The 14,874-nt window shown below is 36.6% G+C and overlaps 1 protein-coding gene across 1 annotated transcript in view; it reads right to left on the bottom strand.

Moving 5' to 3' along the window:
- The window catches only part of LOC150097228 (dynein intermediate chain 3, ciliary-like), a 177,219-nt gene that overhangs the window by 115,470 nt on the left and 46,875 nt on the right, over positions 1–14,874 (bottom strand). The window contains exon 3 of the mRNA XM_090407622.1: positions 8,853–8,971. Within this exon, the coding sequence (XP_090263748.1) occupies positions 8,853–8,971 (119 nt within the window). The remainder of the gene's footprint in view (positions 1–8,852; positions 8,972–14,874) is intronic.

Here is a 14,874-nt window from a genome sequence, read left to right as displayed (position 1 = left end):
GCAAAAGCATTGAAAATATCAACTGTATTGTGAATGGAGAACCTATAGAACAGGTAAAACATTTCAGCTATTTAGGCACGATTTTTAGTGAAAATGGTAAATTAAATATGGAAATAGACAACAGAATCAACAAATCTGGTATGGTAGAAAGTCAGTTGAATAAATTCATATGGAATAAGAGAGAAATTAGTTGGAACACTAAATTGGCTGTATACAAGACAGTGTTCAAACCAGTTTTAACTTATGGATCTGAGAGCTGGGTCAGAAGTAAAACACTTGACCAAAAACTAGAGACTGCAGATATGAGAGTCCTGAGAAAGATCAGGGGCATCAATGGCAATATCATATTAAAAAAGAGGATATTAGGAAAGAACCTGACATTGTCAGCATCCAGGAATGATTCAGCAGAGCTAATCTCAGGTGGTATGGTCATTTAAACAAAATGAGTGAGGAAAGATTAGCAAAACAAGTGTTCTCTGCCAGGTTGGCAGGAAAATGACCCAGAGGAAGACCAAGATATAGGTGGATTGATACAGTAAAAAGTGCCTTAGACAATAGAAATGTAAGATCTGTTAATGTTGAAGTCTTGACAAGTAAAAGACTGATTTGGAGGAAAATTGTAGATAGGAAGTTAGTAATGATGTAAATTTTTCATGTAGTACTATCATATCCTGTACACCCCTTGAGGGTACATGGCAGTGATACATATATGCAAAAAACAAATGCAAAATGAGACATTTAATTTTATTTTATATAGAAAAATATTACAATAAAATCTAAATGAAATCTAATTAAATAATACAAAAAAATATAGAATCAAACTATAATTTCTAAAATGTGTCTCATTTTGCATTTGTTTTTTGCATATATGTATCACAGCAATAGTATTTCAATTTCCTCACAAAGAACTTTTCCACGAAATGAATTTTCCTTGTGAATACGTTTTTGTTTTTTTTTAATACTTTTCAGTATAGTATACTGTCAGCAAGGAATTTTCCATGAACTACATGTATCTATACATAAGTAAATTCAATACCAAATAGTTTGCATATTTACCTATAATACAGACAATTTTAAGTTTTAATACCAAATGAAACCATTTAAAGTCTTTGTTTACCTAAATAATATACCTAATATACCTAATAAAATAATTATTTATTTTATTAGATATATTATTATTATTATTCAGGCCTCCATGGAGTCAAAAGACTCATCATGGGTGGTCCTTCCTAGGAAACACAAAGTCTATCATACCACTCCTTGAACTCATTTACCATTCTCACTCTCACCACTCTATCAGGCAATTCATTCCACGGTTCAACCACCCTCCATGCAAAGAAACCACTCCTCATCCTCTTGCTTACAGTTTCCTTTCGTAACTCCCAGGAATGGCCCCTCATTCATCACTCTTTCCCGCTTCCACCAAGTGGAAGAACTTCCCAGTGTCAACCTTGTAACTACCTCTCAACAGTTTAAAAGTCTCAATCATCTAATCTCTCCTTTTTCTATCTACGAAACTCTGCAGTCCACATTCCCTCAGCCGATCCTCATAACTAATATTGTACAGTCCTGAAACTATCTTCGTTATCCGCATCTGTACCCTTTCCACAGTTAATTTATCCCCTTCAAATCCTGGGGACCAAATTTGAGAACAATAGTCTAAGTGGGGTCTGATCAGGGTCTTATACAATGAAAAGATAACTCTTTTATCTCTACAGGTCAGCTTCCTTCTCAGTATTGCAGCAATCTTCTGTGTTACCTTCACCACCTTTGCAATATGTCCCCTGAATTTCAGGTTTCTATCAATCATCAACCCCAGATCTTTGTCACCCCTTCTTCCTCCAGTACAATTCCTCTAACAGAGTATGAAGTGTCCCAAATGTCAAGACCTTACATTTTGCTGCATTAAACCAATACCCCCATTCATTTGCCCATCTGTCTAGTTTATTCATATCCTATTGCAGGGCTACCGCATCTGCACTATTACTAATAGTGCAGATGCGGTGAGCTATGGAAATTTTAACAAAGGGCTCGCATCGTCAAAAAAAAAAAAAAAAGAAAAGCTAACTTAACCCTTATAATACTTATATTGCAACTTTGTAGAGCTTCTGACAGATATGATAAATATGAGAATATGATAATTCCTGTAGGATATCAATCATTAATGCTAGATCTTTTAAAAATTCCAAATTGAGAAGTCGGTTTCAAAAGCCCTTATATTAATCATTTGATGCAAAATGCTTGCATAAAGCTGGGTAATTTCTCCATACAGCAAGAGCAGTTCATAAAATGCCAGCTGCCCATCATGGTCCAAACAAACAGTCAATCTTTAAAATTTCAGTACCAAGGTCTGTTGTAATCATATTTAATTCTCGTTGATTTTTTGGTGATTGATGATAAAAAGCATATAATTTATCCATAAATATTTCAAAATGATTTATTTCTTTAATGTTTTTTTATCGATGAGCTACGCAATGCCAAATCACAATGTTGGGAAATCTTTGTAGAAGTTTGATCGCGACACATGATTTGTTTCCTAACATTACACTAGCTCCATCAGAACAAAATGCAATGAGATGATTTTTTAAATAATTATCAGAAAATCCATATGAATTTAAAGTAGCAATTATAGTAATATGTATACATTCCATGGTGGTATTTTCTAGTTCTACAAGATTATTAAACAAGAAGAACAAGAGGCTCACAAATTTGAGAAAAATTTAACAAAGGACTTGCACGAGCCCCCGCAAGCCACTTATAGCTCACCACTGCTAATAACCCTTCCCAGCTTCCTATCTTACACACCACGGATCATTGAGTCCCCATACATCACACCTCTTACCACCCTGTTCCTCGACTGCTCACTTGCATCCCTCACTCTCTCTCTCCTCTAAAACTTTCTGTGTTCCTCTACTTACCTGCCTTCCTGACATCACTCTATACTTGGTTCCAGTGCTCCCCTGCATTCTTCTCATTCCCTCTCTCCTACTGTTTCCATTCTCTCCTCCTCTATCATTCACATAACTCTCTCTCATTCCCTCTCTCCTACTGTTCCTATTCTCTCCTCTTTTATCATTCCCATAACTCTCTCTCTCACTCCTACTCTGATTCACCTTGCATTCATCTCTTCCATTTGCCTAATCTCATCTTTCACGCTTCTCATCTCATTCCTGAGACATTACCTACTCTTTCAGCTCATCTATCTCTCTCTATATATTTACATTAATTATTTGTACTTTTTTGCACCATTGTCTCAATCCATTCTGTTACATCTCTCATTCTGAGGAAGTTAAGTAAAGTCCATAAAAAATTTGAATTTATTTGAAATTATTTTAATAAACATTTTGATTACTACCTTGATGGACTTGTGTTTCATTCAGGATTTTTCCATGAGTGTAGGTCACAAAGATGCCTCCAACTATCTCAATCTCGAGCCTCTCTCTTCCATGTTATACCCATAGATTTCATTAATGGTTCTTTCCATCTTGTAAGTGGTCTGCCTGGTTTTCTCTTTATTCTTGGTTGCCAACTGAGTATTCTATATGTCCATCTGTTATGCCTGAGTCTGGCAATGTGGCCTGCCCATTTCATCTTGCTTTCGTATACTGCAGTTACAACATCTTTTATGCCTGATCTCTCTTGCTCTCTCTCTCTCCTAGTTTAGTATTTCTAACATGTTCCACTTTGCTGATGTTACAAATCCTAGGTTCTATTTCACACAGAGTTATCCTGAGAGTCTCTTCTTTTCTTGTTGTGTTCCATGTTTTTGGAACACAACAAGAAAAGAAGAGACATTGGTTAAAAGAAGGTGGATATTGGTTAAAAGCAGACAAAACTGGAAAGTTAAGGGGGAGGCTTATATCCAGCAATGGATGGAAAGAGGCTAAAGAAAAAAAAATCCCACTGCATTTAATTTCTGTAATGTGTCAGTTATAATGAACCACACAGAGATACACTCTCTAATAACTTGCACTCTACTTCAGAGTTCTGATTACTGCATAGAAGGATTTGGTATGCTGGAATTTCAGCCTACTGGCTGATAAGATTCAGTGAGAACAACAGTCATTCCAGTAGGTGAAACTCTCTTAAAAATACCAAAAAAAGGGTATTATAAACTTGAAATTATAGCCTATACTTGAAGTAATGTTGATAAAAGTATTATTCTGCAGGCAAAGTCAAAATACATACAAGAATACGACAGATAGATTGATACAAGAATGCAGTCCAATCTATTTTCACTAATGCCTAAAGCAGATTTTCTAATTTATCATTCTTTTACCCTAAGCTCCTGTTATATAATCTGCATCAAAATTTTAGATTCATTGAAACATACATTTTATAAATTTAAATTTTTTGATTCAACTGATTTTAAAAAGGGCCACAGAATAGAAAGCACAGAAATAGAGGAGATATTTGTGACAAAGAAAAAAAAAACAGTTTCATAATAACCTGAATAAAATGACCTGAACGAGGAATTGATGAATGCAAATATGAAGTTGATGACAGAAAGTGCTAGTACTGATTGTGTCGCGAGTGCACGTTTGAAAGAGCAGGATGGCGAGAAAGACAGGCGAAAAAATGTTAAAAAATCAGGAAAAAAGAAAAAGAGCGATTTGACAACCGTAACGGATGTTAAAAGGGACGAAAGTGAGGCGGAAAGAAACGAAATTGAGAGAACGAATGAAAGTAGAAATGGCGTGGTGCAGAAATCGCAAGTAAAAAAAATCGAAAGAATGAATGATAGTGAAAAAAGAATGACTGATGGTGAAAGTTGGACGCATGTTGGAACGAAAGTACTGAACCAAAGAAAGATGAATGACAGTAAAAGTGAGAAGAATTATAGCGAAAGTTGGACGCATGTAAGTCCGAAAGTACGGAAACAAAGAAAGATATGTGAGAGTGAAAGTGAGAAGAATGATAGTGAAAGTTGGACGTATGTTCGACCGAAAGTACGGAAACAAAGAAGGATGAATGAGAGGGAATCGAGAGTTAGAAAGTTAGAAAGATTTAATGATAGAGTGAATGTGTCGCGAGGTTCAGAAGGTGAATTGGATTGGATGAAGCAAGAAATGAAATGGATGCGGAATGAAATTAAGAGAATTCAGGTCAAAACTATTAAAATAAATCATGATGGCATGAAAGAGATAACAAAAGATGAGCGAGTGGCGTTGTATGGCGACTCCATTATTAAAGGTGTGCTAGAGGATAAAATGCACAAGGTATGTTTTCCAGGCGGTAAAATGAGTAGAGTGATTGAGGCATTGAATATGAGGCGGGAACGAGCAAAAGAGTTAATTGTATTAATTGGTACGAATGATTTGAGAGAGAACAAAGAGTATGTCAAAATGAATGTCAGGAGACTGCTTGGAAAGATAAAGGAGAATAGTGTGACAGGAAGGGTGGTCAGTGTGTTGCCTAGGTATGATTGTGGTGAAATGAGGCGGAGAGCAAGGATTATGAATGATATTCTGGCTGAAATGTGTGAGGAGATGGGAGTACAGTTTGTTAATGTGTGGAATGAGTTTGAGGGACGAAGTGAGCTGTATGGAAGCGATGGACTGCATTTGAGTGGTTATGGTGCGAGTCGCTTGGAGAGACTGCTGCTGGAAGGTAGAGAAGTGAATAGAGAGAATGAATCAGATCGAGAGGGGAGTGATGTGGAAGAGCAGGAGAGTAAGACAGGAGAGATTGAAGGAGTGGAAATGAATGTGGAAGTGAGTGGTATGAGTATAGAAAATGAGAGAATGGGTGTGCAAGAGGAGCAGGGAAACGGCGAGGCTCAGGGTGGACAGGGATACACAGCGTGAGAAAGGTGGATGCTCCAAGAGGAGGTGAGAGAATGTGTAGGCAGGAAAGTAATGGGATGATCAGGGATCAAAAGGAAACAGATGGAATTGCAAAGGGTTCTAAAATGAAGAAGCAGAAAGGGAAATGGCCCCAGTCCAGCATGGAGAGATCACATCGAGTGAGTGGTATCAGAGGAACTAGCTGTAGATCCAGAAATGAGTTGTTGTGTTTGTATACCAATGCTAGAAGTATAAGAAACAAGGTGGATGAAATGGTTGCACTAATTGCGTCTGTGCACCCAGAGATTGTCGGAATAAGTGAGACATGGTTAGATGAGGATGACATCCTGACAGGAATAGAGATGGAAAGGTATGATGTGTTTCGTGAGGATAGAAGGGGTAAAAAGGGAGGGGGAGTGCTATTGATGATAGAGAAAGAGTTATGTCCATACAAGGTAGAGATGCAAGAGGGAAATGGGGCCAGTGGTTTTGAGGCAGTATGGTGTGAGATAGAGGTGAATAGAATCAAATACTTGGTGGGATGTTGTTATAGACCTGGTAATGTGGATGGTGGTGAGAGTGAAATGTATAGTCAAATAAGCCAAGCAAATAAGAAAAGGGTGGTCATTATGGGTGATTTTAATTATGGCAATATAGACTGGAATGAAGAGATAGCAACTGGAAGTAAAGAAAATGAGTTTCTTGAGTTTTTGAGGGATAACTACCTCAGACAGTATGTAACAGAGGGCACAAGAGGATTAAGGGTCTTGGATTTGGTCATCTCATCGGAGGATGTAATTATCAATGAGGTATCAAATCATCCACCAATTGGTGAAAGCGACCATGAGGTGATCACTTGGGTGGTTGCCAGCAGTGCAAGGACCCCTGTGAAAAAAGGGTATATGTGGAACTACAAGGGAGGTGATTATGAAGAGCTCAGGAGACAGCTTGCAGGTGTAGCATGGAATGAGGAGTTAGCTGGAAAAGAGATCAATGCAGCTTGGAGGATTTTCAAAAAATATTTAGTGGATGCGATGTCTAAATGTATACCATGGGTGAGAAGGTTAAATAAGTTAGGTGTGAGATGGATGAATAAAGAGATTAAGTATGCAATACAATACAGAAAAAAAGGGCATTGTGGAGGCAGCATAAGAGAAGTGGAAGTAACCAATTTCATGAGTTTTACAAAGACCAGGCAAGGAGAGTGACTTGGTTGGTGAGAGTAGCTAAAGAGAGGTATGAACAGCAGTTAGCTAATGAAGCTAAAAAGAATCCTAGGGAGTTCTTTCGATATGTAGCCAGCAAAAGAAGGAATGATTATGGAATGATGACATTGATTGGAGGAAATGGTATAAAGACAGCTGTTGCAGAATGTGTGGTGGAGATACTTAATGAGCAGTTCATAAAGATCTTTCAATCTTGTGAATGTGACTTCATGGAGAGATTAAGAGCAGTTGATGATGGGGAGGAGAGACTGACTGTAAGTGAGCAAGAGGTGTTTGGGGAGTTGAGTAAACTAGATGTAAATAAGGCTGTGGGACTTGATAATATATCACCGCGTATTCTGAAGGAATGTGCCAGAGAGTTGACACCTGCCTTGACATATTTTTTTAATACGAGTCTTGCACTTGGTCAAGTCCCTAAAGAGTGGAAGAAGGGCAAGATTGTGCCACTTCATAAAGGAGGTGATCGAATTCAAGCATCAAACTATAGGCCTATCTGTGTGTCAGGTGTTGTGGTTAAGTTGTTGGAGAAGCTTGTGAGAACTAGGATCCAGAGTTGGGTTGACAACAATGGTATAATCTTTGATGGACAGCATGGATTTTCTAAAGGGAGGTCGTGTTTTAGTAATCTACTTACTTATTACAATAAAGTGACTGCTTCCTTGGACAGAGGAGAAGGATACACAGTAATATACTTGGATTTTGCAAAAGCTTTTGATAGAGTACCTCATGATAAGTTGACAGTCAAACTAGAGCAGATGGGGTTGGATATTAGATTAGTGCATTGGATTGGAGACTGGCTATCTGATAGGTATCAACAAGTTGTGTATGGGGGTGCAATATCCAGGAAAAGGAAAGTCACTAGTGGAGTGCCTCAGGGATCTGTTTTAGGGCCATTACTATTTAACTTGTATATTAATGATATTGGCGAAGATTTGGATGGAGATATTCAGTTGTTTGCAGATGATGCAAAGTTGGGACGAACCATAAAGAGTAGTGAAGATGTTGTGGCCTTGCAAGAAGACTTGAATAAATTGAGTGATTGGGCAAGCAAATGGGGATGTGAGTTCAATGTTGCAAAATGTAAGGTTATAAAATTTGGAAAACAAAGATGGGATGCAGAATTTATGCTTGGTGAGAATATATTGTTGGAAGTAGAGGAAATAAGAGATCTGGGAGTGATAGTGGATAAGGATCTAAAATTTAGGGGACACATCGCCAAAATTGTGAAGACAACACAAAGACTTCTGGGAATGATGAGGAGGACACTGACATGTAGAAGTAGGGAGATTCTTGTTCCATTGTATAAGGCTTTGATTAGGCCACACATGGACTATTGTGCCCAGATTTGGTCACCTGGTTTTCAGAAGGATGAAGAGATGTTGGAAAGGGTCCAAAGGCGACTGACTAAGGTAGTTTCTGACCTCTGGAATGTCGAGTATGAGGAAAGATTGAAAAGATGTAATTTGCAGAGTCTAGTGGAGAGAAGGAAGAGGGGAGATATGATAGAGACCTACAAGTTGGTAAGGGATTGTTATAGGATCAATGGTGGAGAAGTTCTACAGAGAATAGTGGGAGATCAGGGTAGAACCAGAGGTCATACCTGGAAACTGTATAAAGAGGGTGTGAGTAGGGGAGTGAGAGGCAGGTTTTTTTCGTGCAGAGTTGTGAATGATTGGAATGCCTTGCCTGAGAGTGTGGTGTCTGCAAGGAGTTTGAATGTGTTTAAGACCCGGTATGATGAGATGTGTGTGGGATAAAAGGACCTCCTAGATGAGTCTTTGACTCCATGAGGTCTTGTTTAATAATAATAATAATAATAATAATAAATAAATATGTATACCTAAATACATTTACAGTTCTTGCTGATGGTGCCTCTCCTTCTTCTTCAATAGCCTCTTCTGGAAAATATTCTTCATAAATATTGATAGAATTATTTTGTTTTACACAGTGCTCCATTGCCTATGATATAAAAATATTACAAATTAAAAATAAATAAATAAATTTCATAGTCTGTTTCATAAAGATCTGCCAGATTACAAATGCATATATCTTTAAGGCTAATACAAGAATAATGAAGAATCAAGTTATTTAAAATATTCAAAGTGACAAGGATTAAAAAAACAAAAAATTCATTTTTTATATCAGACCCACATAAAATTTTTTCATGTCAGTCTCATACATGAGAATTAAAAAAACTTATAGCACAAGAGCATGGTGTGTAGAGTGCAGGTGAAGGAATGGAAAGAAAAACCTATTGATGTTTTAAGGAGGAGCTGAAGGTTGTAGTTGTTGGACTTCATGAGTAAGTCTGTTCCAGAGAGAACAGAGTATCTGGGCAGTTGTTAATCATGTTTAACAGGCCCAATGAAAAGTGAGGAATAATGAATGCAATTCAGTAGAGCAGCATCCAAGAAGTATTTTATAAAACAAATACCTGTAGATCAATCTAAAAAATAAGCTAGGCATTGATGGTTATTCATGACTTATTTTTAATGGTATTAACAACACCAAACAATATTATCAAAATATGTTTTATTAACTGCTTATATTTCGCTAATTTCAAATCAGCATCATCATCAAAGCACAACACAGCTTGTATATGCAACAATGAGTACGTGAAACAATACAATTGTAATGGACAAAAGATCTAAAGTCCTATTTTGGCACCCTCTAATGTTGTAAAAAAAAAAAAATAAATACAGCTATGTGGGAGTTGTTCTTAAGATAACAGTCTCCCAAATTTTTGGCAAATTAATGCAACCATATTTGTTCAGGTTAGGATAATTCTTCAAAGCCATGGCTGACAAAAAAATAATCCTTCAGATCTGTAATAACTTCTAAATAGTACATTCATTTTCTTCCATCTAATCCTGTGTGAAGGGATATCCAAAGCATGGTCTGCCAGTCCTGACTTATAATAATAATAGCAGATATATTTTTTAAGTTCTTCCAGGCAGATGTTAACTGATCTTCTTGTTTGCCCATAGTAAGTGAAGTCACAGTCACATGTGACTGTGAAAAACAAAAATATGACTGTGAAAGAACACCTGGAAAAACAAAAAATCTCTCAAAAAGAATTTTTTGAGGCCTTAGGGAGAGCAACTGACACAATGAAAAAGAAAAAGTTGGTCCTTGTTGGTGATCTAAATAGCAGAGTAAGAAATGATTGAAAGACATACAAAAATATTTTGGGAAAATTTGGAGAAAAGAGCAAAGCTAATAATAATGGCAAATACCTTTTGGATTTCTGCTCAGGATATGGAGTAGTTATTACTAACACAATGTCCCAACACATAAATGTACACAAATTCACATGGAGAGAAGAGCCAAGGAATAAGAAAAGTCTCATTGACTATGTTATTGTTGATAGTGATGTTTTCTTGCTGGTACAGGACACTAGAGTGTACAGAGGATTTGAGATTGGAAGTGATCACCATTTAGTCTTGAGAAGAATACAATTGAATTTCATATTGAAAAGAAGAACATGTAAGAACGTTTTAAAGAGAATAAAAGTTGAGAAGCTCTCAGATGTGAACTGTAGACTAAAGTACACAAACATTATTCAAGAAAAAATGAAAGAGCTTGAGAACAGGACCCAAATCTTGGAGATTCAATGGCAAATCCTAAAGAAAACATTGATTGAATCAGCCAGAGAGGCATGTGGTAAAGTTGTCTGCAAGGATAGAAAAATCAGAACTCTGGTGGAATCAGGAAGTTAAAGAGACAGTGAAGGAAAAGAAGAAAACATATTGAAAGTTCCTGATGAATAAGTCAGCTTGTGCTCTTACAGAATACAGAGACAAATGTAAGAAAGCTAAACACTGTATAAAACTAACTAAACAAAAGTCATGGGAAAACTTTTGTAATAACGTAGAAAATAAATATCAAGAAGGTGGCAAGATATTCTGGAGGGTGTTGAAAAAGCTCAGAAATGGAGGAAAGAGTGCTGTAAAAGGAATTATAGATGATAAACATGACATGAAAACTGGAGAAAAATATATCCTTGATGTATGGAGTAATTGCTTAAAAAAATTGCTAAATAAAACAAACAGTGATGACAGCACAGTGGTAAAAAACACTCAACAGACATGCAATCAGGAATACATATCCATACTTGAAGTAGAAAAAGCCATCAAAATCCTGAAATGTGGAAAGGCAGCTGGGGTAGATGATATTCGACCAGAAATGCTCAAGTATGGATGTATTATTATTATTATTATTATTATTATTCGGGCCTCCATGGAGTCAAGAGACTCACTGTGGGAGGTTCTTCCTAGGAAACACAAAGTCTATCATACCACTCTTGAATTCATTGACTGTTCTTGCTCTCACCACTCTATCAAGCAATGCATTCCATGGTTCAACCACCCTCCATGCAAAGAAACCACTCCTCACCTTCTGTGGAGGTATAAAAGTTTTACAGTGGCTGTACTATATAGTTTAGAATGCCTGGACAGAGGGACGAATTACAAATGATTGGAGTAGAGCTCTCCCAGTACCCATATACAAAAAGGGAAATAAAACTGAATGTGAGAATTACAGAGGTATTTTTCTACTGAGTGTTTCTGGTAAGATATATGCATGTATACTTGAGAATCGTTTGAGAATGATTGTGAAAGGAAAGTTTGGTGAAGAACAAGCTGGATTGAGGTCAAAGAGATGCTGTCAGGATCAGATATTAACATTAAGACAAATAATTGAGAAATCCTGAGAATGTAACAAGGATTTGTATTTATGTTTTTGTAGATCTGGAAAAGGCATATGACAAGGTGCCAAGAGGAAAGCTATTAAAAAAACTCCACTTATACAGCATAAATGGGACATTACATCAAGCAATACTTAGTCTATATTTGAGTTGTAAATCAGTAGTTAAAATTGAAGGAGTTACAGGAAGATGGTTTTGATATTAAATCAGGTGTGAGATAAGGGTGTGCATTACCTCCACTGTTATTCATCATCTATATGGATCATGTTATGAAGGAAAGTGATATTAAATCTGATATCAAAAGTGGAGATGTTGATTTCAGTTCTTTACTTGCATAAAGTAAAGTAAAGAAGCATAACATCATCTGCATAAGATGATGTTATGCTTCTAAATAAATCCAATTCCTTGACTAAATTAAATAACTGCTGTAATAAATTTAGTATGAAATCAGCTCTAAAAACTCAAAGACAATTAAAGTAGGCATTGACATTGAAAACATTAACTGCATTCTTGGAGAACCTATAGAACAAGTAAAACTTGTTCAGCTATTCAAACACAATTTTTAGTAAAGATGGCAAATTAAATTTTGAAATAATCAGCAGAATTAGCAAAGTTGGTAAGGTATGGTAAGAAGTTAAATGAATAAATGTATATGGATTAACAAAGAAAGTAGTCTAAATGCTAAACTAGCTGTGTACAAGAGTGTTCCACCAATTTTAACTTATGGATTTGAGAGCTAGATCAGAAATAAAACTCTTTATCAAAGACTGAAGACCACAGACATAAGAATTGTGAAAAAAGATTAGGCAACTGAACAGATGGCATCAATGGCAGTATCTTATTAAAATTATATTAGGATAGACTGTTAGCAATCAGGAATGTGTTAGTACAACATATCTCAGCTGATATGGCCTGAAACAGAATGGTTGAGGAAAGATTAGCAAAACAAGCATTTTGCCAGGTTGGCAAGAAAAAGTAGAATCCTCAGATCTACGATGATGAGGAATGAAGTCAGATCTCCTAGCTATATCCCAGTGGGGCTAGGACAACCTTGTAAACTTCAATGCCACCAAAACTCAGTCTGTCTGATCTCTCACAAGAAAGAGCTCACATCCCCCCCCCCTCCTTACCTTCAGTAATACTGAGATATCCAAACATAATCAGATTTCTTTTCATGGACTGATTTGCATCTCTGATCTTTCCTGGTACAACCATTTCAACTATAGATTCTGCAGATGCCAAAAAATTTGGTGTACTTTTTTGCAAAAGACATTTCTTCACACCTTGACAGCTGCTAACTCTATACAAAGCCCAAATTCACCCAGCCATGGAATATTGCTCCCATATTTGGGGTAGTGAAACAAAATCCTCCCAAAGATTGCTTGATTCGATCCAGAGGAGGGGTAATCCAGCTAATTAATGATCCCTCTCTCACATACCCACTTCAATTCCTCTCTCTTACAGACGTGCAGTTTCTACATTGTGCCTCTTCTACAGATACTTTTATGGACAGTGCTCTGCTGAATTGGCCACTGTTATTCCTCTGCTTTGATTCAAAATCATTAAAACAAGAGCCACTGCTAAGCAACACCCTTTTACAGTCCATCTTAAAACTTACTGAACCAACTTCACTGCCTCCTATTTTATTCCATCTGCTTCTGCCCTTTAGAACAGTCTACCCCACTCCGCCTTCCCTGAAGATTGCAACCCTCAGCTGTTCAAGCAAAATGTGAACAGACTCCTTTCTTCTATTCCTCTTTCCCACATACAGCACTAGTGTGCTATAGGCCTTGTAGAATTTCATGTGTAGATCAGATATATTTAAAAAAATGAAGTGAAAAGTGCCTTAGAAGAGAGAAATAAAAGATCTGCTAATATTGAAATGTTGACAGATAACAGGTTAATTTGGAGGAAAATTTTCTATAAGTTGATAACGATGTAACTTTTTTCATATAGTACTATCATAATATCTTATACGCTTCCTGTGGGTTTATGTTGGGAATTTGATGGTGATGATGAGGTTAGGATATAGAGTATACAATGGAAGAAATTTTGAAGAAGAAGAAAGTGGAATAGATGAGAGATCTGGGAGTGATGGTGGATAGAATTGAAGTTTAGGAATCGCAGTGCTAAAATTATAAGAATATCAAAACAGAATTTAGCAATGATGAGGAGGACACTGACATGCAGAAGTAAAGAAGTTATCATTCTCTCGTATAAGTCTCATTAGACCACATGTAGACTTTTGTGCACATATTTGGTCACCTTGTTTTCAAGGGGATGAGGAGTTATTGGAGGAGGGCCCAGATAAAGCATAGTAAATCAGTGTCAGATGTATGGAATGTCAGATATGAAGAGAGATTGAGATAATGCAAACTTGCAGAGCCTTGTGAACAGGAGAGAGGATGTGATTGAGAGATATAATTGGTGAAGGACTGCTATATTGAATAATACCAGATTAATGTGGAAGAGATTTTTCAGAGTAGAGGGAGAGTGACTGGTGAGTTGAATGCATTGCCTTAACATGTGGTGAGTCTCCTGAAAGTGTAATATGTTTAAGGCATGTTCAATGATATTTTTGCATGAGAGAATATGGACCTCCTGCAATGAGTCCTTTAACTATGGAGGTCAGATTTTAATAATAATAAAGCATTTCATCATCCATGGCACAGAAACCTATTAAGCACATTCATCTGATGGTATCTCTTCTGAAACTGGATTGCCAGTTGTTGTTGTTTTTTTTAATTATTGTTCATTATGTCTGATGGTGGATGAATCTTTATCCTCAACACTGCAGCTAATGTCCTGAATGGGATAACACTTCTTTGTCAGAAGCATATTACAAGTATTGTGTCCTCTGAATTAAGGAAATTCAGTTTCCATTTTGGAACATTACTTTTCCTTGGAACAATTATTAACTGTACAAATTACACATCTGTCCAACTATGATTCTCACATTTTGGGATTCCTAAAAATCCTTGGCTCAGTAACAGAAGAGAGCAGTTAGGTTGTAACATTTATCTCCCACTAATTCATAACTCTTTCACTTGAACATTCTGTTGCCACTACCTGTGTTTTCTTCAGATGTTACTGGTTCATTATTCAAGGAATAGTAATTATAATTTTTTTTTTTTTATGTGAGGGTCAGCTCAACTGG

The sequence above is a fragment of the Typopeltis vanoorti genome, chromosome 17 (genome assembly GCF_054136105.1).
Source record: "Typopeltis vanoorti isolate ZY-2024b chromosome 17, IOZ_Tvanoo_1.0, whole genome shotgun sequence".
In the NCBI taxonomy this organism is placed as follows: Eukaryota; Metazoa; Arthropoda; class Arachnida; order Uropygi; family Thelyphonidae; genus Typopeltis; species Typopeltis vanoorti.
Note: the sequence above shows the minus strand (reverse complement) of the source record. Positions and strands in the feature narration are given on the sequence as shown.